This window comes from Astyanax mexicanus, chromosome 16 (genome assembly GCF_023375975.1).
Source record: "Astyanax mexicanus isolate ESR-SI-001 chromosome 16, AstMex3_surface, whole genome shotgun sequence".
In the NCBI taxonomy this organism is placed as follows: Eukaryota; Metazoa; Chordata; class Actinopteri; order Characiformes; family Acestrorhamphidae; genus Astyanax; species Astyanax mexicanus.
In genome coordinates this window covers 24,442,682-24,470,214 of record NC_064423.1, presented here as the reverse complement: position 1 = coordinate 24,470,214, position 27,533 = coordinate 24,442,682, and the positions used below count along the sequence as shown (strand labels likewise).

The 27,533-nt window shown below is 37.9% G+C and overlaps 2 protein-coding genes across 2 annotated transcripts; one reads left to right on the top strand and one right to left on the bottom strand.

Moving 5' to 3' along the window:
* Nucleotides 1-17: 17 nt before the first annotated feature.
* On the bottom strand, nt 18-14,129 carry LOC103031857 (transmembrane protease serine 9). The gene is made up of 11 exons (XM_049465973.1): nt 13,992-14,129; nt 13,546-13,696; nt 12,335-12,473; nt 9,007-9,252; nt 8,768-8,919; nt 4,508-4,512; nt 2,770-2,847; nt 2,448-2,598; nt 1,444-1,582; nt 364-621; nt 18-238 (listed from the first exon to the last, which is right to left on the bottom strand). The coding sequence occupies exons 1-11, from the start codon at nt 14,047-14,049 to the stop codon at nt 83-85; spliced, it is 1,533 nt and encodes a 510-aa protein (XP_049321930.1). The 5' UTR covers nt 14,050-14,129; the 3' UTR covers nt 18-82.
* On the top strand, nt 9,162-27,175 carry LOC103029423 (granzyme B). The gene is made up of 6 exons (XM_015601498.3): nt 9,162-9,248; nt 24,950-25,101; nt 25,217-25,367; nt 26,185-26,317; nt 26,409-26,660; nt 26,803-27,175. The coding sequence occupies exons 2-6, from the start codon at nt 25,044-25,046 to the stop codon at nt 26,956-26,958; spliced, it is 750 nt and encodes a 249-aa protein (XP_015456984.3). The 5' UTR covers nt 9,162-9,248; nt 24,950-25,043; the 3' UTR covers nt 26,959-27,175.
* Nucleotides 27,176-27,533: the final 358 nt, after the last annotated feature.

Genomic DNA, 27,533 nt, shown 5'->3' with positions numbered 1-27,533 from the left:
ATGGAGACAGTAAAGAATATGCTTAAGAAATACTTTTATTCAGATTAAGTATGTTTTTTTTCCCTTTTTGGTTAAATGCAGACTAAGCACCATTAACTATAGAATGGATCCAGGGCAGAAATGCAGATATTTTGGCATATACATTTGGAGCACGGGGTGAATTACACTGTTGCCCATCGCCAAAGGAAACAATCCCCACTGCAATGTTATGACACACCAAAGGACCTCCAGAGTCTCCCTGTTGATGACACATTCAAGTTAATGAATTACTATTTTGGTGATGGTCAAAGGGTAGATATAGTATTGTAGCATGTATTGACATGGTAGAATGGTCATATATTTATTAATTCATATTCTTATTACCTTGCAAGATCCTCCAGGGTGAACCGCACACATCATTCTAGAAGTTATAGACACAGGGTGCACTTTCTTCCAAGCGTTGTTACAACTGCTCCGGTCTTGGATGATGGTTTGTGCCTCCAGAAGATGTTCACCATTTTTACTGCTCTCTGTTCTTCCCCAGCCAGCTACACTGCAGACTGAGTTGTTCGGGATGTCCTCTTTATTTTTGGGGATGAAGATCCAGTTTACAGTCTTGCTCGCTTTAACAGTTCCATGCAACTGGGGGATGCACAATGTCACAGGTGAGAACCGCAATTGTTTTGGTACTATATATATGTATGCATAATAGCTAATGAGGTATTACAATTATGTTTTACATATGTATCTCTTACATATACACTCAATATAGAATATATAAATATATAATAATTAAATATGTGAAAAGATGGTATATACCCCTGAAAGAAAGGCCACTGCCCATTGTAATCTTGCAGTTCTTAATGCATTAAGAGACAATGCTAAGTGATATAGTTAGAACATTCTGATCTTGTGTTATTAACAACCATTAGCCTAGTAAGTGCTGAAATCCAATTATTGAACTTAACACCATCTTACTTTTTAAGATTTCCTAAGATTAGGTCTTAAAACTGCACCCTACTCCTAATAAATTAATAAAGCTTTTTCTTTTAGGCGCAATTGATCAGTTTTAATTTATTGTTTAAAGACTTCACAGATTTCAGTCTGGAAGAATGTTTAACTCCTTAAATGCACATATTCAGTCCTATAATTTTAGCAAGTTATGCCTTTTTCATCTTGCATTTCTAGTGGTCATCAACTATGTTCTACCTTTCTGCAAACCAACCATCGAATAATTGTTTTAATCTGTGTCATAAAAATAAGAGTACTTCAAATGGTTCCTTGAGTAATGTAGTAAAAGAAACACTTTTGGAGATCCTGGCAAATATTTAGTGTTGAATTATAATATACTAAATTTACTTCCAAAAATGAAATCTCAGAAAAGCTTTAGTAATCAGAGAAATCTGTAAGGGAAAGGAGGTCCAACTGTAATTATGAATGTAGATATTTAAGTACAATATTTACCTTTAAAAGCATGATATCAAAGTCTAAAGTGTCCTCACTGAAATCTTGATGGGGGTGGTATTCCTCCACTTCCATGGTGATGGAATGTTTGCTGTTTGAGAGATCATGAGCCCCCAGCACTGCTGTGAGTATAGGCTTTCTGCATAGAACAGAAAATAGATATGTATATGTTATGGTTGATAGTTCATAAACAATAAACTATTATATTATACTTAAGTAAGATACTTAAGATACATATACATATACACATGTTTTTTTAAATGCTTCACTTTTTTCTGATAGCACACTACCATACCGTCCAGATAAGATGTTCCTACTGTTTACAAAGTTGAATATCAGTATTAGGTTTAGGTTTAGGACTAATGTTTTCTGTTAGTTAGAGTTATCTTACTTGAAGCTTTAAGCTGAGTTAAATGTTAGAGTTTGCTATCTACAGATAATCTGAAGTCTGCTATTTAAATAAAGTTTTATAATTAATTTATGGGAACAGCAATGTTATTTTATTATGCATTCTGTTTATTGTTGATGTAAAATTTGGGCCTGTGCTCTGCTGCGCTTCTGTGTGTGTGTAATGACTGAAGGTGTACACACATTAAGCATGTGTGGTGCACCTTCATTACCTGCTGACTGTTGTCAGGGTTCAAATAAGTCAGTGATGCACCTGTGTTTTCCACTGCCAAGATAGCAACACATCAGAAATTTATCTGAACACACCTTACATCCAGATCACTACACCCATCGGTGTATTATATGATCTGTCACTATTTAAACAATGCAGGCTCAAGACGTAAAAATAGACTGTTGACGGAGTGTAAAATAGCAATGAGCCTCACAACACACTTTGCTCAGGGTGTAGGATTAGACCCTTTATCTTTATGAAAGCACTAATTCCATGATCTGAATTGCCTGATATTTGACATATTAAAACAAATTGTAAGTCGCTCTGGATAAGGGCGTCTGCTAAATACCATAAATGTAATGTAAATGTAAATATAAATACACACCCCCTCAAGCAGTGAGCAGCCGTCATGACGAATCGGGCAGACACAAGGAAACCACCACAAATGTGTGTCCCCTGGTTCTGGAGAGATACCATGTATGGTCTTGAGTGTGGTCTAACCACAGTGCCATTAATTATACCAACGCTGACACTGGCTAAAAGAGAAAAAAGGTGATTAAAATCATACTTTCTTCATATACTAACTTAATGTGAAATGCAGTAAATGTAGCAATGCATGCACATGCAAATTAAATGCAAATTAACATATTATTTCAAATTAAACACAAGTAGTGCATTAATAGTAACCATGTGCCGCTGGCCCTTACCAGAGTGTCCTTGGTACGGCAGCAGAGAAGACAGTAGAAGCAGGGGGATGAGAGGCATGGTGCAGAAGAGAGTGGGTTCTGTTTGATGAAGACGCAACATTTAAATAGTGTAGTGGGCTGGCTCAGTTCCCCTCAAACTTTCAATTGTTTTGTGTGTGTCTTCTATGTAGTAAAGAGAAGGTGTGGTAGGTTTAGCTACTCTCTCGTACACAACACAGCAACCTCTCTAAAAAACTCTCTTATCCTTTCTTAAACATCCGATTGTAATAATGTAAAGTCTAAACCAAATCATTTTAAATACTTCTTGACCAATTCTGTGCCTTTTCTCTTAAAAGATGTGGAGGACGCACAGTATAACAAAAGCAAATTTCTAACTGAAAAATTTAAAGGCACTTAATCAGGCTGCATCCTAAAATATCCTTGTGGCAAAAGATCCCTAAACTGAAGGAAAGTATGGCCCAGTATTAGACAAATAAGCTGTATTAAAGTCAGGACCCTGTGAGAAATTAAAGTATTTAGTAACCTGATTAATCTGAATAAGATGATTTTAATGTAATCTAAAATCTAATCTGAAGTATATATTTAATGAATAGTCAAAAGGATTCAAAATCACTAGTGTTTTTTTTAGTTTAAGTTATGTGGGCCAAAAGTCACAGTTTTCTGATAGTGACCCATATATCAATGTTTCAAGTATTAATTCAGAGCTGCCAGCAGAAGCAGCCGAATAAAACTATTGTGCATGGCACCAGCTCAAGCCTTAGACGTTGCTACAGCTCAAACCCAGCTGTTGCTTCATCTCAAGCCCCAGAGTTTGTAGCAACCAAATACCCTCAGACATTGCAGCAGTAATACCCTTAGACATTGCTCCAGACCAGTGTGGTCCAGAGGTTCCGGAATCTGTGCATGTCTAATGTACGAACGCGTATTAAAAAAGTAAAGAAAATACCATGCCACTGTCCAAGAACAAAAGGGTATGCTTTTGGGGTATCTTCATGGCTCTATTTTAGACTAAATAAAGTCATTTGTCTGTCTGAAGAGCAAAGCCACTCAGAAAGAGAGGGTGTGAAAGGAATCATAGGAAATAGTTAATTTACTTTGTCAAAAATGTTGCGATGGATTGGTGGCCTGTCAAAGGTTGATGACTGCTGGGATTTACTCAAAATGGATTAAGTGGTTTGATGATTTAACAGTTACTGAGATAAATGCAATATGATTCATCTTTTGGGACTTTTTGCCCAAACAGGTTGGTGTTATTAACAGTCAAATTATGTCAGGCTAAAGCAACTGATCATGTGTGCAATCCTGAGAATCCGGCAGTCACACTGACACTTTTTGAAACTTTTACTCATGCCTCATGTTTAAATATTCTACCAATGGTATTCTTAAGCATGTCTCTGCTCTATATACCTGATCCTATATCATTATAGATTGTATAGATTGTGTAGTGTTTCAAGTTTTAAATCTGAGCAGCCAGCAGTAGCAGGGCAGTAAGAATCATGGTGCATGTCACCAGCTCAAGCCTCAGACATTGCTACAACTCTGGCTTTAGACATTGCAACAGCACATATTTCAATACCATTGCACCATTTCTATATTGATACAGACCAGTGGTGTCCAGTGCTGTGTAAAGAGGCCCAGTATGGTTTTATTCTAATAAAGCAAAGGCACAAGATTAGACATCACTTGATTAATACACAACGTGTATATTTCGATAAAGAATGAAAACCTGCTCCCGTACCAGTGCTTTACACATAAGACTGGACAACTTCACTTCAGACCCAATCATAATTCTGCTCCAGGTGTGGAACATGTTAGGCAAAGAGATTGTACTAGATGCAAAGAACTTCAGCACATCATTGACTCATGATAACACTGCCTTTACTATAGTGAGCTCACCTCAATACGCTGGTTAGAGTGTTTGAGCAATTCTCCTAAGTAAAGGGATCATGGGAAGAGTTTAGCTAAACGGGAACTCAAAGGGAGTGTTGTGTGATATATCCACTCACATCAGGTGGTCAAACCAGGGGCATTAATGGGAAGAAACCAGATTCTGGAGGTTTTATTTTAGGTCACAGTTTACCCTCTTGGTTTGACCCTTTGATTGGGGATAGAACCCTGATGACCTGGTGAGTATTAAGGTTTTGCCTGTCAATCCATTGCCCACCAAAAAAAAAAAAGAAAAGAAACGAAAAAGCATAATATAAAGAATAAATGTCCCAAATCCCACATTAAAATTATGTTAAAATGTGTAGGGGAATTAATTAGCCAATAGACGTAAGAACCATCTGTGATCTCATTTAAAATATCATGAAATGCTATTTTTAATATACGAGTAGCTTTAACAGCTTTAATAATGTAATCATATTTCATATTTATTGGCTTGCACTAACTTCTTGGTATGTTGCATTTTAGCTTATTGTTAAATGTGCTTATTGTTTTAGTTTCTCTTCTCAAAGTTTTAACTGTTTTTAACTCTCTCAATAATTTAAGTGACCAGCAGAGGTCCCTAAAAGTCCCTAATAAATATAAGCCCATTTTGTTTGCACATTTTTTTTCATGCTGCTTGTACAATGTTAACCAGTAAAGGTGCTACATGTGTTATTGCAATTAGGCATTTAACATGTGATGACTTTGCCAAAGAATTTACAGTATCTAAAATCACATTATTGTATTTCTACCAGGAGACTCCAGAGGTCTCCAGAGCATATGAAAGAAGAACTTTTAATGTAGACAAAATCCTTATAGGTTGATCAGAAACAATATTTGAAGTCCAATTATCAGCCCAGTTCTCTATACATCTGGACCCTTGCACATCCTGCTATGTCTAGAAGGCAGGGGGCATTAAAACTGAATAGGTGGAACCTGGTGGTGGTGGAGAGGATGAAGAGGAAATGTGAATAAGCTGCTGCTAAAAGCAGGAAGAAAGTGTGAAGTGTAAAACTGGTAAACTGGTATTATGTAGATGTATAGTCAGAGACAGAAGCTTATTTGATGTTGCCCAATAGGTGCTGCCAACAGGATGCTGTTGTTGGTCTATTCCAAGTCAAATACTCATTGTATTTTGCGCATTGTCCCAACTTTTTAACAAACAACACTATACCTTGCATTCTCCGATATGGACAAGAAACACACAAATTCTTTGGATCTTTAATGCATTGCCTAAAATAACCATAACTAGATTATAACTTATAGTATAGCCAAAATCATATATGTTCAACTACATATGTTGTTGAGGGTACATTTTAGAGTACATTCGGTACTAAATGTATCTCCAAATCACTAAAAAAAACCTTTTAAACGTTAGAGATTGCATTACCCCTAGCCTCGGAAATTGATAAATCTTTCCAATCTTTAGCTTCAGAGATACATTTTAGTTATTCTTTAGTTTTAGCCTCACAGATTGTTTTAACTCTATCCCAAGAGATTGCTTTAGCTCTTAACTCAATGTAGTTAAATTTGGTCATATCCTCAGATATTTATTTAGTTATAGCCTAAGAGATTAAGTGTAAACATAGTGTAAGATCTTGCCTCAGGCATTGCTTTAGCATTAGCCTCAGGGATCGATTTAGCACGAGCCACAGATATTTTTTTAACTTTAGCTTTAGAGATTAATTTAGCTCATGCCTCAGATATTTCTTTAATTTTACTATAAAATATTGTGTAGTCCTAGTAACAAAGATTGTTTAGTCTCAGAGTTTGCTTCAGCCTTAGCCTCAGAGATTGCTTTAGCCTTAACCTCAGTGATTGCTTTAGCTTTTACCTTAGTTATTGCTTCAGATTTAGCCTCAAAGATTGCTTTACTGCAAGTCTAGGAGATTGCAATAGATGTAGCCTCACATTTCGCCAGTGAAAACCTCAGAGATTGCTTTAGCACTAGCCTTATAGATTTCTCCAGTCTAACCTCAGAAACTGCTTTAGAGCTAGCCTTGAGATTTCTCCAGCGAAAACCTTAAAAGTTAGTTTAGCACTAGCCTCAGGATTTCTCCCACAAAAACCTTAGAAATTGCTTTAGCATTAGCTTCGAGATTTCTAAGCAAAAACCTCAAATGTTGCTTAAGCACTAGCCTCAGGATTTCTCCTATAACCTCAGAGATTGCTTTAGTGCTAGTCTTGGGATATCTCCAGTAACCTCAGAGATTGCTTCATCACTAGCTTCTAAGATTTCTCCAGTGAAATGCTCAGATATTGCTTTAGAGTTAGGCTTGGGATTTCTCCACCAAAAAGCTCAGATATTGCTTTAGAGCTAGGCTTGGGATTTCTCCAGCAAAAACCTCAGAGATTGCTTTAGAGGTAGGCTTGGGATTTCTCCAGTGAAAACCCCAGAGATTGCTTTAGAGTTAGGCTTGGGATTTCTCCACCAAAAAGCTCAGATATTGCTTTAGAGCTAGGCTTGGGATTTCTCCAGCAAAAACCTCAGAGATTGCTTTAGAGGTAGGCTTGGGATTTCTCCAGTGAAAACCCCAGAGATTGCTTTAGAGTTAGGCTTGGGATTTCTCCACCAAAAAGCTCAGATATTGCTTTAGAGCTAGGCTTGGGATTTCTCCAGCAAAAACCTCAGAGATTGCTTTAGAGGTAGGCTTGGGATTTCTCCAGTGAAAACCCCAGAGATTGCTTTAGAGTTAGGCTTGGGATTTCTCCACCAAAAAGCTCAGATATTGCTTTAGAGCTAGGCTTGGGATTTCTCCAGCAAAAACCTCAGAGATTGCTTTAGAGGTAGGCTTGGGATTTCTCCAGCAAAAACCTCAGAGGTTGCTTTAGCACTAGCCTCAAGATTTCTCCCACAAAATCCTTAGAGGCTACTTTAGCATTAGCTTTGAGATTTCTCAGTGAAAACCTCAAAGGTTGCTTTAGCACTAGCCTCAGGATTTCTCCAATAACCTCAGATATTGCTTTAGCGCTAGTCTCTGGATTTCTCCAGTGAAAACCTCAGATATTGCTTTAGTGCTAGCATCTGTGTTTCTCCATTAACAGTCCCAAAAATTGCCACATCTCTCTAACATGACAAACAAAAACTGGCCTTATGGATTTATTTACTTCTTGCACATTTGACAGAGCTGCAACAAGGTTTTTGCCCAAAATTGTTTCTTTTTTCTGTCAGATTCTGTCTGTCTATATCAGAATCTTAAAGGACCTCAACATACGACATGTCAGATAGTGTGATCTTAGCACCAACATGAAATTTTGAGCTAATTAGCCTTATTGTGATAATGGTCATTGAATGAATTCATAAAAAATATGTACACACCTGTACACAAGTACACAAGTTAAAAGGGCTCTAACAAGTGGGTTAAATTTATTTTCATTAAAAAAAGTGAAGGGACATGGCTTGGGCCAGCATGTTTTAGTAAATTAACAACATACATGTGCTTTTTTTATTTGAACTGCAGTAAAAGTATCTACTTCACAAAACGTTTATGTGATGACTAGATTTGTAAAAGTGTTCACAAAAATAATCTGCAGAAGATTATAGATAAATATAATGTCACTTCAGCTTTGAAAGCTTTATTACAGTTACCTGTTACATTTAGGATTTATTTTATTATCCTCTTAGTGGTTTGAAATGAATAGATGGCCATCTTATTTTTTTTTATCTTACTCCCAGGATCTCCCAATCCTTATTAATGAATTAAATTAAGAAAAAAACTTTGTTGTTAGAACTGAATGTAATTGGTCTCTACAGAAAATCCAGAAAATATCTCAGCTGTGTTTATTAATTACCTTCATTATTTCATTCAGGGACTCTATAAAGTCATGATAATTTGTGCATCATAGATCAATAGGATTACATGAAAGATCTGCTAGTGATATAAATTTGCGCAACACATTTTGTTGGTTTATTAGTGGAGAGTAACTATTTGTCTTTTTTATTTGTCTGTATGTGTTTTTGAAACATTAGTTGAAGAAAGATTTGACTTCAGACTGCAAAGCATATGCTTAATGAATGCTTTTATTAAGATAAAATTTCGAAAATTTTTGGGGAAATGTTTTCAAAATTAACTAAACTTTTTCAATAATCTTCTTAATCCAAGGAAGATATGCACCAATCTTGACATAAAACTCTGGCAGTTCGGATGATTCACATGGGTTCTCGCCAAAAGAGACAATGCCCACAGCAATATCATTGCACACCAAAGGACCCCCAGAGTCTCCCTGTTAACAAAATCCAAATAAAACATTAATACCATCATACAAAAGAATTACCATATTCCTATTCATTATTATATATTTTTTTCAAACCTGGCAAGGTTTTCCAGGATGCATTGCACACATCATCCTTGAGGTAAGTTGAAGATAGATTTGTTCACATTTGGTTCTGTCCATGACCGTGGTTTCTGTCTCCAGAAGACGGACACTTGAAGATGTCTCGCTTCCTGTTTTTCCCCAGCCAGCAACACTGCAGACAGTATCTCCTGGGATTTCCTCGTTGCTTTCAGGAATGGAGATCCAGCTTACAGTCTTGCTCTTTTTCACTGCTTCAGGTAGCTATGGCAAGATCATCATCATTAGAAAACTGTAACATTATTTCACATTTACATACAGTATATAGCGAAGATATAAAGCCTTTAAAATACACAACATACACTATATCAATCAATCAATCAATTAACATTTATTTTTTTTAAATACATTAAAGGTAACCTTCATTTTCAATGCAGCTGAGCATTTACAAAATTAAAGGGACTGAAAAATAAGTTAAAATTATAAAAACAAGCAAACGATACAAGATCTAATTAGGAATAAATACAATAATTCAGAATAAAAGGATATGCATACAGGCTTAAAGGTAATGAAATACATAAATAATTAGAATAATATATTATACACACAATTAAAGAAATAAAGTACTAAAATAACACCACAATTATAAAAAAGTAACTGATGGAACTAAAATAAATAATAATAATAATAATAATAATAATAATAATAATAATAATAATAATAAGTTTAAAAAAAAGGAAAACAAATAAAAGTAAGAAATGAATAAAATAAAATAGGTAAAAGGCCAAAAGTAAAACAAGTTACAAAATAAGTAAAAGGATGAAATAAATAAAATAAAAGGGCTAGAATGTAAAACATAAAATTAGATAAATAAATAGACAAAATAATTAAAATAAATAAAAAGGTAAAAGGAAAAAAACTTAACTAAAACAGTTACAGGCTGTCTGAAGGTGGTTAGATATTAAAAGTTTAAAATGGTATAGTGACACCGGGAGGCTGAGTTTTAGTTTAAATTTTTCTGTAGTGAATTCCAGCTTGTGGTGCATTGTAGCCAAAAGCTGATTTTCACAGTTTAGTGCACATCTCTTAATCAGGGAATTCAGGTGTTTGATTCTGTCCCATTGCCACAACCTAGAAAAAAAATCAAGCAACTAACCTGCAGTATGTCCTTATAAACATTTTTGAAAGCATGGCTAGTACTGTGATAGGATGTCACCTTTGCAACAATTCTGTTTTGTGAAATTTCCATCAAATATGATTGTCATTATTAAAACATGAAAGAGTTTAGAAACCACAGCAACTCAATATGCAACACACAGTAATTGAGCTGCTATGCTTGCTGGACTCTTTAAGGCTTTAATACATGAAAGATGCCAATGCTCTGCTCACTCAAGAGTAGCAGAATAGATTTCCAAACCTGCTATTAGATTTGCAAAATAGACCAATTCTATGATTCAACTATTAATGTCTTTTGAAAAGCTCCTGGATGTGTCATGTAGGCATCCCAATACTTCAGTACATTTGTTGTAGTGTCCATCACAACATACCCCACGTGTGCACACTCAACAGGTTGACTTTTAAGAGGAGCTGTTAGTAGCCAGACATAGTAGCCAGCTGAGAAAAACTTCACACATTCTGCATTCTAATTTAGTTCATTTTGCTAGGATACAGATTCAAAGGCATGTATGCTGGAAGTGGCAGTGCTATGACTGGGCCCAGTGAGTCTTATTCCACTGGCCCACCAAAATACAAGCTCAATGCAATGTTCCATTTTTCTTTTAAATCTCATTAGGAAATTAACTAGGATACTTGATACATTAGAACTACTTGTGTGCTTCTTTTAAAATTTGAGGACTCAAGGCAGCAGAGATATTACTCGTGTCACTTAGTTTTTCTGTACTGTAGAACCAAGGGCGTAGGAGCGGGCTTGATATTGGGGGGGACACATTTGCCAATATGAACCCAAGCCCACCCAATAGTTTCCTAGAACAACATTTGTGGAAATTACTCTTAATTAAAAGTAAATTATTATTATAAGGTGATTTTACAACCTAAACATGTTACTCCACATTACAGCTACTGTTGTTAGAAAAATTATGCAAGCAATGTCTGAGTTATCACCTAATATTTAAAATAATATAACAGATTATTATTATTGTTATTATTATTATTATTATTATTATTATTATTATTATTATTATTATTATGTATTGGCATGTCAATTCTGTTGTATATTTACATTTTCTCCTGCACTTTTATTTTTTTTCTACTGAGAGCTCTTCTTAAGATGGTGTCCTTTTATGTAAAAGAATGTAACTTTACGTTTCATAGAGACTTTTATAAACGTCAGGATATGTGGTCTTACTGTGAAATACAAATGAACAGAAGTCACGTTACAGCAGTGTTTCTCAACCCAGTTCTTATATAGTCTACTGCATATTCAAACTGTTCTGCATATTCTAGAGCTTCCTCTGGTGGATATACATGATTAATTTAGGCTCCATAGGGGGCTAAAGGATTTTAACAGGTAAACTCTGTTTATTAGCTGATCAGGTGGAAAACACTAGTTTAGGGCAGTGATCGGGGTTAAGTAACTGCTTTAAACTACCAACTTAAAGTACTGTACGAAATTCTGGCGATCATCTACATCCAGCTTCTAGATAACTAGTTAGTTAAATCAATTTTCGTTCATTATAGCTCACAGTAAGTCCTGTAATCCTAAATGAATAAACAGTTTGAAAATTAAAGTGATTAGCTGATCAGGTACAGGGAAACATTACATATATATTTTATTGTTTTCCTTTAACCCTGACTCCCAATCTAGCTAATTCCAAAGATAAGCTTACACACTAACACAGCTGCAGTTTATTAATCACAGTGGGTTTAAACTGTGTGCTGATTCAGAGACGTGTATTTTTAACCAGCTATCAGAAACATATCATCACAGTTGAAGTGGTTAGCCTATCGTTACCTTTATTTTAGTAAAATCCCCGTATATCCATATCTGTTTTAAAATCAGCTGAAGCTGCTGCGTCCCGATCCCGCTGCTAAATCTCACAGCGAGGGGGCGGGGCTTCCCCAACAGCAAACTGCCTCTGCTCCGCGCGCCGCAAAACCAGCAAGCTGATTGGCTGTTTCTACTGAGAGGCGTGACTTAATACCTGAACCGGCTCCGTGATTGGTCCGGTCTGTCTCCTCATTAATAGTACAGCTGACCTGAGCGAACTGATATCATTTTTGGGGGGGACAAATCCACCTGTTTCTAATATTGGGTGGGACATGTCCCACCCATCCCCCCCGGTTCCTACGCCTATGTGTAGAACCACTGAAGTGTTTCAGCATTTACCTTCCAAAACATGATGTCCCAGTCATAGTTTTCTCGATGATAGTTTTCATGGATCTTGGGTTCCACAGCCATGTTGATTGCATTTTCGTTGCTGTTGGAGAGATCATGAGCCCCCAGCACTGCTGTAAATTTTTCGTTTCTGTTTAGAGAAAAACACAGATGCTTTGCTGATTTCATTCATTTGTAATCACATTAAAGAAAAGGAAAAGTACAACTTTGGGGACTTCAAAGAGTGAAACACCTGGGTTCTGGTTGTGGAAAGACTATTATGTTTGGTTTTGAAAAACATATATTTTTGCTATTGTGTTCTTGTGTGTTGTTTTAAAGTGAAAATGCACATAATGGTATAATGTTAAAATATTTTTTTTGTTTCACTAGTGAGCTAGAACTTGTGCTAAATGTTAGCCATAGCAATCATTAGCTATAATTTAACACGCATTTTTGTTATCCTTACATATACAACTGTTCTGCTTTGTGTTATACAACTTCAATCTGCCAACCTAGAGAAATGCTAACTGCTGGTATTATAATACTTATTTTATTATTGCTATTAATGCACTTACTATTATGGCTACTAATACTATTCCTATTACTTATATTTTATGGTTACAACTACTTCTGCAAATACTAATACTATTAGTACTGCCACAATCATATTATTATTATTATTATTATTATTATTATTATTATTATTATTATTATTATTGTTAATAATAATATTGTAACTATTAGTAGTAATATTTTGGTTTCTACAACTACTATTACTCCTACTACTCCTACTATTATTACTATTACTGCTACTAATACTACTACTAATAACAATACTACTATTTATTTTTATTGTCATTATTATTAAAAGACTGAAGAAATCGTTAGGTAATATAATTATTTATTTAATGTGCATCATGCAGAAATGATTAGTATTAATTATTAGAAAGTGGAATTGATAAAGGCATATATTTAAAATCAAATATTTATAGTGCTGAAAAATACACCAACATTTTCACATAGAATCCATCTAAATTTTAACTCAAAGCAAGATTGGACGATTTCGTGTAGTTTTAATCTTCTTACACCCTTCATTTTACAATATGGTGATTTCAAGTAAAATACTTAATAATAAGTTATTAACCTTTTTTGTAATCAAGTTTTTAACCCTTAAATAAATATAATTTACTGATTTTTAATCCTTTAAAAAAAGAAAAGCTTACTCTTCCCAGCAGTGGGCAGCTGACATCACATACTGGTCAGACACAAGAAAGCCACCGCAGTGGTGTTGTCCACCTTTTTGCACAGAAACCATGTAGGGTCTGGAGTGTGGTTTAGCCTCCGTGCCGTTTATTATACCAACTTTTACTCTGGCTGACAGAGAAAGAAAGCAGAGGGGTAGATCATACATTCTGCACTTAACATTCATCCCAGTGTGAAATACTGCAATATAGCAGGTTGATATTATGCCATAATATTTGCACCTCAACATGCATGCAAGAAATGTGTCCAAATTAGTCTAAATTACTACAGTAGCTGAATCCAAGCTTTAAGACAGCAGCCAGTAGCGGTTACATAATACAGCACATTAATACTAATAAACAATAAACAAAATTAAGGATAGAAGTGAGCTTTGACCTGGAAAAGTCTGCACTTGTATGCCACTTACCGGAGTTCCCCGGGTGTGGCAGCAGAGCAGCCAGTAGGAGCAGAAGGATGAAAGCCATGGTGCCGTACGGAGCGGCACGCAGAAAGGTGTGTTCTCCTTGATGCAGAAAATGCGTTTAAATAGGAAAGTGTGAGAAGGTTTAGTTCACCACAAAAAAACTCTCTCACGATTTGTTGTGTGTGCTTTTACCAAAAAAAGAGAAGCAGCAGATAACTTGTTTAGATCTGCAGGTTCAAGTCAACCATTTGCTGAATCTGTTCATCTGATTCATATTGCTAATATATCAGAAGAAGGCCGACATAGATTAAGCTACAGAAGGCCTACAGATTTTTACTTTACCTTTCCTTAAATGAGATACAGATCAGATTTAGATGCTTTCATATATGTTGTCTTCCAATAGATGCAATCTGTGAACATTCTGTTCCATGGATGTAAAGCAGGGTATAGATAATTTTTATTGCTTACTAGTTGTATAATAATCTTTATTATGCAGTATTAGGAGATGTTCCTTGAACCTAGATTGGTACATGCAGTTGTAGCTGGTGGTTTTTGGCAAGTAAAGTAATAACTCTTTTGAAATACTTTGTTTTTGTATTTTATACAAAATACTATGTATATCATGTTTATTGCTTGGCTGCCCCTGTCCTTAAGCACAATCAAGCAAAGAGTGTGAAATAGTAATGGTGGGTACAAAGGCTTCTTCATAAAGTAGTAAAGGAGAATAAAAATGATGATTTGTGCTAAAGAAACATGAATTAATATAAAAAATGAATGCGGGTTGTTTTTTGACCCATGTGTGCATTAAATGGGTAGTGATTCAAAAAGGGCTTTTATTCAAAAAGTAAGAAAAGTAAAAATTAAATAAGGATGTATGATGATCAAAAACAAGTTAAGTAAGGATTGCCTTAAATTCTGAATGACTGAATTAATTTATTTCTAAGATATATCATAGAAACAATAAGCCATACATGAAGTTACAAAGAAAATGAATGCAGGTTATTTTTGACCTATGTTGCGCATTAGAGGGGGTGTGCATATGTTGCGCATCAAAGGGTTAAATCCGTCTGCACGATACGTGATCGACCGATGCACTATAGATCATTCTAATAGGGCCCTTAGAACTTCAGACTTAGCCAAGCTGCAAAACTTATCCTTTGTAATGAACAAACAGAAGACTATCATTAACCACTTAAACCCTAAATTAGAGATGTAGGTATTATTTGTAAAGTAAAACATTTGTTTTGCAATTAAGTTGAACAGATTTTGTGGAGTAACACAGGGTTCTATTATAGAACCTATGAAAGTAAGGTAAATTATAATAATAAGGAAGCATGGGCCTACATACAGGAATCAAATGGTTTTAAAGGGTTAATGAGAGTGCTGTCTTTTGGATATTGTTAGCTGTATTTAAAACTATATTTAATATAGTATAGCTGTATTTATTAGCTATAGTTAAAACAAGCAAAAATCACACAAAGCCCTTTACAGCTCAGCTTTGTTTCAGACTGTTTTATCTTCTTCTCTTTTTATCATTTCTGTATCTGCTTTCATTTGAGTATGCGTGAGAAGCCAGACCAGGTCTGCTGCAATCAGAAAGATTATCATGTTTTGAGTGTGGTGAGACAAACTCAAAACCACCAGAGGAAGGCAGAAAGCTGCCTCTCAATAGTTGGTTGTCCTTTAGTCTGAGTTTCCACCACTGCACAGTGCAATAGAAAATAATGTTTAAGTGGAGAACATTTAAAATAACTGACAACACAAGTTCAGCCCAAGAGCAGACCTTATGATGTGTAATGAATAATCCAAAATCCTAAAATGTCATCACAAGGCAGTAACAGAAGGTATATTTGGTGCCAACCAAATACAGCATTTGATCAAAATGACCTATACCTACTGTGCCATGGTTTGGGGCTGCTCACAAGCTCTCCATCATAGAAACTGTGAAGTCTTCACTGTATCAAAGACAGCTTAAATAAATTTTGAGACCATCCATACAAGCACTTAAGATAAAGCATCACACAGCTGAAAGAATTCTGCATGAAGGAGTGGGAAAAACAGTCTCCTAGTCCATGTCAGAGAGTGGTAGATGATTATAAACAGAATATAAAATAAAATAACTATAAACAAATATTTTAAAATAGTTATTTCCAAATAACCATTGAATATGTGTTTGCTGTGCATATTAACAGTTCAGAAAGTCTTAAAACAGTAAGTATCAAGAACAATCTTGTGTTTAAGTAGAATTAATCTTGCAGTTATTTTTTCTGAGAATTCAGAGACTAATATCAGCTGTGAAGATCTTTGTCTTTATAAAGGATGACTGTAATTTTCATCAGAACTCACAGTTTGTTATCTGTGCTAAGAATCTTTGTCTTTAAAAGGGCTTGCTTTCTTATGAAAGTAAAAACGCCAAATACCCCAAACAGCACATCAGATAAAAAACTGCACCAAAGTGCTGACTTTCAGATTTTATGTGTGGAAAGATATATTTTGCAACATACAGATTGCAAAGCGTATGCATGTATATACAGTTTGGTTTTCTGTATATTTTTATATACATGTTCACCCATTTTTTAAGTAGATAAAGAGAACCAAATCGAACAAATGAGGCAAATTGTCAGGGCCAGACAGGAATGAGACTGGTGCAGATACAATAAAATAACTTTTATTAAAGTTATAGAGTAGACAGGGGTAGTCAACAGAAACAGGGTCAGTACCAAAAATGCACAGTGTAGAGAAACCATACCATAACCGGAGGACAGTCCAGAGTTCATACACGGGTAGGCAGTATCACAGGGTAGGCAAAAATCCAGAGTACAATAAACAGTCCAGGTCATACACGGTAATCCAACACAAGGGAGCAGGCAAAAATCAAAGTCGGTAGAAAACAAAAACAGGATCATACACGGAAAATAGCAAGGGCAAGAGAAACGCTTTGTATTGTAGGATTACCAAACAGATACTCGGCGAGGTGTGAGTGTGAGCATGGTCCTTAAATACACTGAGTAATCAGTACTCGGGACTTCCTGGTGGCGTCATGTGACGTGTCATGTGATCGGGAGTGTGTGTTGTGTCATGGAGTGGTGCGTTCTGGGTATTGTAGTTGTTACTGTGAGAATCGCAGATAGAGCTGGATGTGGGAGACACAGACGTGCTTTCAGCACCAGACATGACAGTACCCTCCCCCTGAGGGCCCGGAGCGGAGGCAGAACGGGGCCGACCCCGGCGACGACCACCCGGCGGACAGGGAGTACCGGCGGGAGGTGCAGGTGTCGGAGCGGAGGTGCCAGACAGACGGGGCTCACCAGAGCGAGAAACCCGACGAGTTGGAGCAGAGGAGGTCGGAGGACGCTTGGGACGTCCACGGGGCCTAGGAGCAGGCTTACCAGGAAAACGAGCATGAAACTCCACGAGCAAGGCAGGGTCCAGCACGTCTTTGGCAGCCACCCAACAACGCTCCTCCGGACCATACCCCTCCCAATCGATAAGGTATTGGAGAACACCCCCACGTCTGCGTGAATCCAGCACCTCCCGGACAGCATACGTGGACGACCCCTCCCCCTCCACAGCCGCGGGTGGAACATCAGCCGGTGCAGCGTCAGCGAGCGGACCCGGGACCATAGGCTTGAGGAGAGATACATGAAAAGAATTATTAATACGATACTGAGGGGGTAACTCCACCTTGTAAGTAACTTCATTAATACGTGACAAAATCTTAAGAGGACCAATAAACTTAGGCAGGAGTTTTCTACAACTACCCTCAAACCTAAAGTCCCGGGTAGAAAGCCACACCCGATCTCCTGGTTGGTAGTCTGGGCTGTCACCACGGTGCTTGTCAGCACGCTCCTTGTACACACGCAGTACCTCAGAGACTTTACGATGCGTGTCTTCCCACACCTGCTCACTGCGCTTCATCCATTCACCCACAGCCGGCACATCAGTGGACACCGCTGTCCAGGGAGCTAGAGGAGGCTGAAAACCCAGAACACACTGAAAGGGGGTGAGGCCAGAGGTAGTATTAACTAGGGAGTTTTGTGCAATTTCAGCCCAAACGAGGTATTGTGACCAATCGGTGGGATGTTTGAAGCAGTATGTGCGGAGGAATTTCCCGAGTTCCTGATTAACCCTCTCACATTGACCATTACATGTAGGGTGGAAACCAGAAGTGAGACTGACATGTACACCGAGATGTTCAAAAAATGCCTTCCACACACGAGAGGTAAATTGAGGACCACGGTCAGACAAAATATCTTCGGGGATACCAAAGTGTCTAAATACATGCATATAAATAGCTTGAGCAGTTTGGAAGGCAGTAGGCAGAGCTGGGAATGGAATAAATTTAACCCCTCTAGAGAAACGATCAACAACAGTGAGAACTGTAGTATAACCCTCAGATACAGGCAGATCAGTGACAAAATCAACAGCAATATGCGACCAAGGTCTCTCAGGTACAGGGAGAGGTAGTAGCTTACCGGCTGGAAGGGTTTTAGGTGTTTTACATTGCGCACAAACAGAGCAGGAGGTAACGAATGAGTGAACATCAGCACGCATAGAATTCCACCAGTAACGGGCAGAGAGTAATTGTAACGTGCGTGTGACACCAGGATGACCAGAGGTTAAAGCGGAATGAGCCCAGGTGATGAGCCTGTCTCGAAACTGGACGGGTACGAACGTTTTACCCTGAGGACAGTCCTCAGAATCGGGCTGATTAGCGTTACTTTGGCGAATCTGATCGTCTAACTCCCATTGAATGGCTGCGATCTGAACAGAGGGAGGAAGAATGCGTTCAGCCTCCTGGGGCTGGGATGCGCTGTCCACAGTGCTGTAAACCCTGGACAGCGCATCAGCTTTAGTGTTACGGTTTCCCGGACGGAACGAGATCGAGAAGTTAAATCGAGAGAAGAAAAGAGACCAACGTGCTTGTCTCGGATTAAGTCGTTTAGCCGTGCGGAGGTATTCCAAATTCTTGTGATCAGTATACACAGTAAACGGATGAACGGACCCCTCCAGCCAGTGACGCCATTCTTCTAGAGCTAATTTCACAGCAAGAAGTTCCCTATCCCCTATCCCATAGTTACGCTCCGCAGGGGAAAGCTTGCGTGAGAAGAAGGCTACAGGAAACAATTTGGGTGGCGACCCACTACGCTGAGAGAGAACCGCGCCAACACCCGATTCGGAAGCGTCCACTTCCACTACGAAGGGCAACTCGGGATTAGGGTGCCTAAGTACAGGGGCTGAAATGAACGCAGCTTTCAGCTCACAGAAAGCGCGATCCGCTTCGGTTGACCACTTCAGGATTTTAGCAGCCCCTTTAGTGAGGGCAGTAAGGGGCGCAGCAATGGAGCTAAAGTTACGGATGAACCGCCTATAAAAATTAGCGAAGCCAAGGAATCGCTGGAGTTCTTTAATGGTCTGGGGCACAGGCCAATTAGTAACGGCAGTCACTTTCTCATCGTCCATCAGGACACCGGAGGAACTGATAACATAGCCGAGAAATGTGACCCTTTGCGTGTGGAACTCACATTTCTCGGCTTTGGCAAACAGGCTATGTTCTCTCAGGCGTTGGAGAACTTGGCGGACATGCTGTATGTGTGTGGGGAGATCTGGGGAATAGACAAGGATGTCGTCTATAAAAAGGACAACAGAGTGATTAATTAGGTCACGAAATATGTCGTTCATAAAGGACTGGAATATGGCTGGGGCGTTAGCAAGACCGTAACTCATGACCAGGTATTCATAGTGGCCGTTGGTGGTGGAAAACGCTGTTTTCCATTCGTCACCCTCCCTGATGCGAATGAGGTTATAAGCACTACGGAGATCGAGTTTGGTGAAGTACACGGCATTACGTAACTGTTCTAATGCTGCTGGGATTAACGGAAGCGGGTAAGCGAACTTTTTGGTAATGTCGTTTAAGCCTCTGTAATCTATGCAGGGTCTCAAACCCCCATCCTTCTTCTTCACGAAGAAGAAACCGGAACCAACAGGGGATTTGGATGGGCGGATGAAACCTTGCGCCAGAGCTTCACTAACATACTCTTCCATAGCCTTCTCCTCATCACGAGACAATGGGTACACACGAGCTTTGGGCAGTACAGAACCCTCTATTAAATCAATAGAGCAATCATAGGGGCGATGCGGAGGTAACTCGGTAGCTTTAGATTTACTAAACACATCAGAAAAATCATAGTACTCGGAGGGAATAGCAGGGGTATCTACAGAATTAGGGCTTTCAACAGAGGTAGATTGCAAAGAGAGTGAATTTAAAGATAAACAGTTCTCACGACAGAAAGGAGACCAGGCAGTGATGTCTCCCAGGCTCCATGAAATGACGGGGTCGTGTGTCTTTAGCCATGGCGCTCCCAAAACCAGTGGATGTTCCGTGCGTGGGAGCACATAGAGAGAGAGCTGTTCCACATGTAGAAAGCTGGCCTGAAGGGTGAGAGGAAGAGTCTGCTGGGTCACAGGTTTGGAGCGTACAGTCTTTCCATCAATGGCATGGATGGGGATAGGCCTAGGGAGATCCTTCGTGGGTATGGCGTACTCCTCCACCAGATCCAGGCTGATAAAGTTCCCCTCCGACCCAGAATCTACAAGCGCTGAGACACAAAACACATCCGTTGGAGTGGTGATAATAACAGGCAACACGAAACATTTTTCTTTAAGTTCAGAAACAGGGGTACATACCACGTTAGCGCGTGGAGTACACTCCACGCGCTGTCCCAGAGCAGACGCTTGAGCAGAATTGGGCCGGAGTTCACAGTTAGCCCTCAGATGACCTGGACCACCACAATAGAGGCACAGGTGAAGGCGAATGCGACGCTGCCTCTCAGTGACGGATAGTCTGGATCGTGTGATCTCCCTAGGTTCAGAGATGGATGCAGGTGCAAATTCCGGAACTGGATTCCCGGACTGGAGTAGTGCAGGGCGAACCACAGGCGTGTGGCTAACAGCTTTGAGTTTACGGGAAAGGAGCTGATCCAGACGGATAGACAGAGTGATCAGCTGATCCAGGGTGAGTGAATCGTCCTTGCATGCAAGTTCTCTTTGAATCTCGGGGTTAAGTCCGTGTCGAAACATGGAGATGAGAGCAGGATCGTTCCAACCGCTGCTAGCGGCTAACGTACGGAACTCCAGAGCAAAGGCTGCCACAGATAGTTTACCTTGCTTCAAGGTAATCAGAATCTCTCCACTAGATTGCCCATAGCGTGTATGATCAAAAACGCTGCGAAAAATAGACAAAAAAGTGTCGTAGCTGGATTCAGAAATGTTCTCCCAAATAGCTGTAGCCCAGTCCAAAGCCTTGCCAGACAACCGAGAAATTATAAACCCGATTTTAGCTTTATCAGAAGCAGGAGGTGAGTTGCTAAAAAACACGGAGCACTGGAGCAGAAACCCATTACACTTCTCAGTGTTACCGTCATAGACTTCGGGTTTACACACAGCGAAAAAGGGAGTAGTGGTTTCGTTAGGGCTGGCTACAGGACTAACCACTGGGCTAGGGTTCTGGGTGGATAAACCCCGGAGATGACTTATAATCTCGGCTAGCTGCTGCTGTTGGTTAACCTGGTGGCGTGCTAGCTCGTCAACAGCTTGGGTCACACCAGCGAGCGTTTGCTGGTGCTGACCTAAAAGCCGACCCTGGTTAGCCAAACCAGACTTAATAGACTCTGTATCCGCAGTCTCTGTCATTATGGCCGAGTATCTTGTCAGGGCCAGACAGGAATGAGACTGGTGCAGATACAATAAAATAACTTTTATTAAAGTTATAGAGTAGACAGGGGTAGTCAACAGAAACAGGGTCAGTACCAAAAATGCACAGTGTAGAGAAACCATACCATAACCGGAGGACAGTCCAGAGTTCATACACGGGTAGGCAGTATCACAGGGTAGGCAAAAATCCAGAGTACAATAAACAGTCCAGGTCATACACGGTAATCCAACACAAGGGAGCAGGCAAAAATCAAAGTCGGTAGAAAACAAAAACAGGATCATACACGGAAAATAGCAAGGGCAAGAGAAACGCTTTGTATTGTAGGATTACCAAACAGATACTCGGCGAGGTGTGAGTGTGAGCATGGTCCTTAAATACACTGAGTAATCAGTACTCGGGACTTCCTGGTGGCGTCATGTGACGTGTCATGTGATCGGGAGTGTGTGTTGTGTCATGGAGTGGTGCGTTCTGGGTATTGTAGTTGTTACTGTGAGAATCGCAGATAGAGCTGGATGTGGGAGACACAGACGTGCTTTCAGCACCAGACATGACACAAATATTTTAGACTTGGTCATTTTGAGGTACATTATCAATAGCAATAAAATTAACAATATATTAAAAGCAGTTAAAAAAATATTTTAATAAATACATTTAATAAATTAAAAATAGTTGTTAAAATGTAGAGCAAGCATTACTGCTGACATTTAATGCCCTACTGTTTTACTGGGAAATAAGGCATTGTAACAAAGAGGATTATTTTTGACATGATTGTAGTGGTACATCACACATGGAACACTTGATATAGTTTTCTCATATACAGTATGATCAAACCTGCTATCAAGATCCACTTGTCTCAACACTGCAACCCACGAGTGAGTTGTGACCCACAGTTAGAAAACCACTAATTTAGAGAATATAACAAACTAGGCACTATTATTCACTGGCATAGCAAAGAAACATCTGTGTGTGACTTTCTTTTATACATGCCTTTTCATTTGACAGCATTTTCACAAATACATGCACTGTTCTCATGAGTGTGAGATTAGGCCTGGTGTGTCTGGTGTGAAAACCACATCATATCAAGAATCACAGAGTTGCACAAGAGTCACAAACTGATGAAAAGATAAACAGCAGACAGTTCATACTAATTAGTGGTATTTCTGACTAATAAATAAACTGAAGCTTTAACAGCAGTTAAGAGCCTTCAATATAGAAGTCAAACAAATGAATATATTTCTAGACTCACTTGCTTGATCTAGCCAAATTTAATTACCACACATATTTTAGTTATTTAGTTTCAGTTTTATTTTTCTAATTTGTAGTACAATTAATTGCCATTGATTGCACCCCTGTACATTGCGCCAATCACATCTAAAATATATGGAGTAAGCTTACTGATGAGCATTAACTACTGATCATCCTTTTTTTGTGCTATTTTATTCTGATTAAATATAGATGATTGTTTTATTCATCAGCTATGCCCATGCAAAAACACTTTGGTCATCGAAAATGTTTAATAAAGGTTGTCCTATAAGAGTTTTACTCCATGTCAGAGAGTGGTAGATGATAAACAGAACACAAAATAAAATAACTATAAACAGAATGCAAAAGAAAATACCATTACTGTTCACATAAATTACCTGCTTATGCACCTTCACCAGCATGAGCGAGCAGATCAGATTTTTCTGCTGCTAACCAATGCGCCATTACAATATCAAAGTCAGAGTGCATGCCTATAGACTGCTAAGATTGGGTCCTTAGAGAAATATTTTAAAATAGTTATTTCCAAATAGCCATTGAATGTGTTTGCTGTGCATATTAACAGTTCAGAAAGTCCTAAAGCAGTAAGTATCAAGAACAGTCTTGTGTTTAAGGTTTTCTTAACATCTTAATCTTGCAGTTATTTTCTTCAGAATTTAGCTACTGATGTCAGCTGTGAAGATCTTTGTCTTTATAAAGGATGACTGTCATTTTCAGCAGAACAGTTTATCACAGAGTTGTCACAAACCGATGAAAAGATAAACAGCAGACGGTTCAAACTAATTAGTGGTCTTGCTGCCTAATAAGTAAACTGAAGCTTTAACAGAAGTTAAGAGCCTTCAATATAAAAGTCAAACAAATGAATATTTCTAGACTCACTTGCTTGATTTAGCTAAATTTAATTACCACATATCTCTTAGTTATTTAGTTTCAGTTTTATTTTTTTTATTTGTAGTACAATTAATTGTCATTGATTGTACCCCTGTACATTGCGCCAATCACATCTAAAATATATGGAGTAAGTTTACGGATGAGCAGTAACTACTGATCATCCTTTTTTGTGCTATTTTATTCTGATGATTGTTTTATTCATCAGCTATGCCCATGCAAAAACACAAAAATGTTTAATAAAGGTTGTTCTATAAGAGTTTTTGAGAAGCTCAATGTTGGCAATCTGTGGTTGCCAAGTACTGTAAAGAACATAAAGCACATTAACATTTTTTGTATGAAGGGCTCAAATGGGCCAAAAACCATGACTAAAACACTGTGTAATTCCAGTACTCATAAAACCATCCGTATTCCGACAAATCCAACCATGTTATGGCATGTTGACTCTCACAAACACACCTGTTTTCTGTTATGCCGACACTCAAGTCAATCAGCATTCTTTAAAAACCCACCCATATTCTGGCTTAAAGAAATAGTTACATGAATAGTTGAAATGCCTAAAATATCAACCAAAACATTTAACAGCTTATGTTTGGTTCATTTAACCATTTAAAATAGATTGGTCAGCTTTAACAGGCAGCTTGTACTGCAATACACTTCATGCCATATCACCACTAGAAATGTCACTTAAACAACTGTCATATATATATGTGTGTGTGTGTGTGTGAGAGACTTCTCTTGTGGCTTTGTTTGTCGTTCTGCTGATCTCTAAAAGACAACAGAAAGAGCTAGAGCAGAGACACTGTGCAGTTTAATTGCAGGGCCTAACCGTACCTTACTTGTTACAATAATTGGTCCAAAGCTATAAACACAGTTCTTATGTACACAGTTTTCCATTGTTGATCTAACCAGTGTCACACCATTTGCATTTATTTAAATGTATATATTACAAAACAGAAGAGTTCCAAACAAATCCTTTAATTCATACTTCTATGATGTTTCTGTTTATTTTCTGGTTTAAATAATTTTAAAAAATGTGTAGATATCACAGGCATTTGTAGAAAAGAGTGTACAAGTGTTTGTATGATATTACTCACAGGAAGTAAAAGGAAATGCAGAGCATTTGAGGGGGTGACCAGGTATTTAACCTCCACCTCTTCTCTGAAGAGCACTCACCTGCTCTTCAGTGCACCATGGCACTCCTCTCACTGCTTCTGCTGGCTGCTCTGTGGCCGTACATGGGTCACTCAGGTAGGTGTCAACTCTAATATCTACTGTAACTCCATGCTTGCTATTTTGTATATATATTTTCTTTCCATTAAGTATTGTGTATTTATCATCAATTTGGCATCTCTTTTTCTCTTAGCCAGCATTAATGTTGGTATAATAAATGGCACAGAGGCTAAACCACACTCCAGACCCTACTTAGTCTCTGTTCAGATAGAAGGGATGCACTACTGTGGTGGATTCCTTGTGTCTGACCTTTTTGTCATGACGGCTGGTCACTGCTGGAAGAAGTAAGCTGTGTTTTTCTATTAATACACGCTTTAAGATTATACATATTATACACTTTGTACACTTGCATTATATTTTTAAAGGCTGATTAGTGTATACATTTACTTAAAACCATATCATTACAACTGGTGATAATCTGGTTACCATGGCACCAGTGTGGTATTTGTGTCATATCTTTCCCATTGGGTCCTAACACCGTCTATTTGCATACTGGGTGTGTTTTTCTGTTACTGACACCCACAATTCTCACAGTGGGTTTTCTTTTCAGTTCTTCTTCAGTGGACAATCATGCACTATTGCAGATGTGCACTATTGAAAACAGCGTTTTGGCATTTATTAATGTTTTAGTCATTAAAAGTCTAAGAGTTTAACTGACTATAATTCACATAATCAAACAAAAGCAACTTGTTTTAGTTGTGAGTTTATGTGATGTCAGTTTTTGAATATTAAACTCCAAATGATTTAGTTGTTTGATAAAATCATTCAATCAATCAATTCAAAATATGTAAATGAAAGTTAGAACGGCATTTAAAGTAAATTATTAACTAGTCTATACAGGATTTGTAAAGAAAATTAAACTCAAGGTAAACAGTACCTATACAAGTTTACTTAATGTTTTTAATGCAATCAGTTTGCATGCTTGTTCATTAATAAAGGTAGTTTTTTGTTTAAAGCTTAATGTTTATATAGAGTTCAACTTATTTTACAGTTCACAGTAAATCACCTGTTCTTATGTATACATTATTTAAGTGCTAACCCTTTTGTACTGAAACTACATTATGCAGCACTGAAATGTTACCATTTGGTTCCTCTCAAAAGCGGACAGGTAATGACAGTGGTGATTGGTGCTCACAATCTGATGGACGACAGCGTTGACCGCATACCTGTGAAGTTCTACCACATCTATCCAGGCTATACAGATCTGTTTTTTAATGACATCATGCTCCTGGAGGTAACTGCTTTTGTATAGGCCCATCATATTGTTCTTAATGGTGCAAACATTCACAACATTACTGTAGGTAAATACACTGATCTTGTTACAGCTTGAAAAACCTGTTCAAAGGGGTGCAGTTGTCGACTGGATCTCCATCCCCAAAACAAATGATGATATTGAGGCCAACACCATATGCAGCATCGCTGGCTGGGGAAGGACATCATCCGATGGGTCGCAAAGTGATCATCTAATGGAGGCAAATGTCAGAATCATAGACTCAAGGAAATGTAAAGAGGACTGGGGGCACTATTATTCATCTGTAAATATGATGTGTGCTGGTTCTGGGCATGGATTTTGTCGGGTAAATTACTGCTATTATTTATACTTTGATTTTCTTAGATACCTTAACCCAAGCATTACCTACCAAACACTGAAGGTTCCATACTGTGCATAATAAAGGTCAGCTTATCAGTGTGCTAACACAGATCTTTGTCTTTTTGCAGGGAGACTCTGGAGGTCCGTTGGTGTGTAATAATGTTGCAGTTGGTATTGTTTCATTCTTTCAAGCAGGGAACTGCGATAAACCAATAGTACCAAATGTCTACACTAAGATATCCCAGTTTCTGCCCTGGATCAAGGAAGTCATTAACAGTGTGTAATCAAACAAAATGTCAATTATTTTGCATGGATTACTGAATTAGTATGTTTTGTGTGTCCATCGGGGCTGAATTTATGCAATTCAGAAATAACAGGCAATACAAAAATAAAAATATATTTGTTTTAAATTTTCTCAATTTTCTTTTATACTTCCATACTTATATTTTTAATATATTTTGCCTCTGTACACAACAACATTGAATTTGAAATAAGACATTAAGCTTTCATTTTTTTTACGTATGCTATTAAAACATTGATTCAGCCATCCTTTCATTTCTGTTCATTATCAAATGTTCAAAAGTTATAGTGACAGTGTAATACATTTTAAAATTAAAGTTAAATTTAAGTTAAGATTATTTTTTATTTAAATAAAAGACATTGGCCTTATTTCTCAATGTTAATAATGAGGAACAACTCAATTTGCATTGCTTTGCATGTTGTTACCAATTAGTAATCACAGGTCACAGAGCATAAGGGGTTAAAAAGAAATTTCTTCCAAAAAAAAAAAAACAACTGTTACACATTTTTAAGAAGATACCATAGTTTTCTTATTTGTTATTTATTCAGTTCAAAAGTA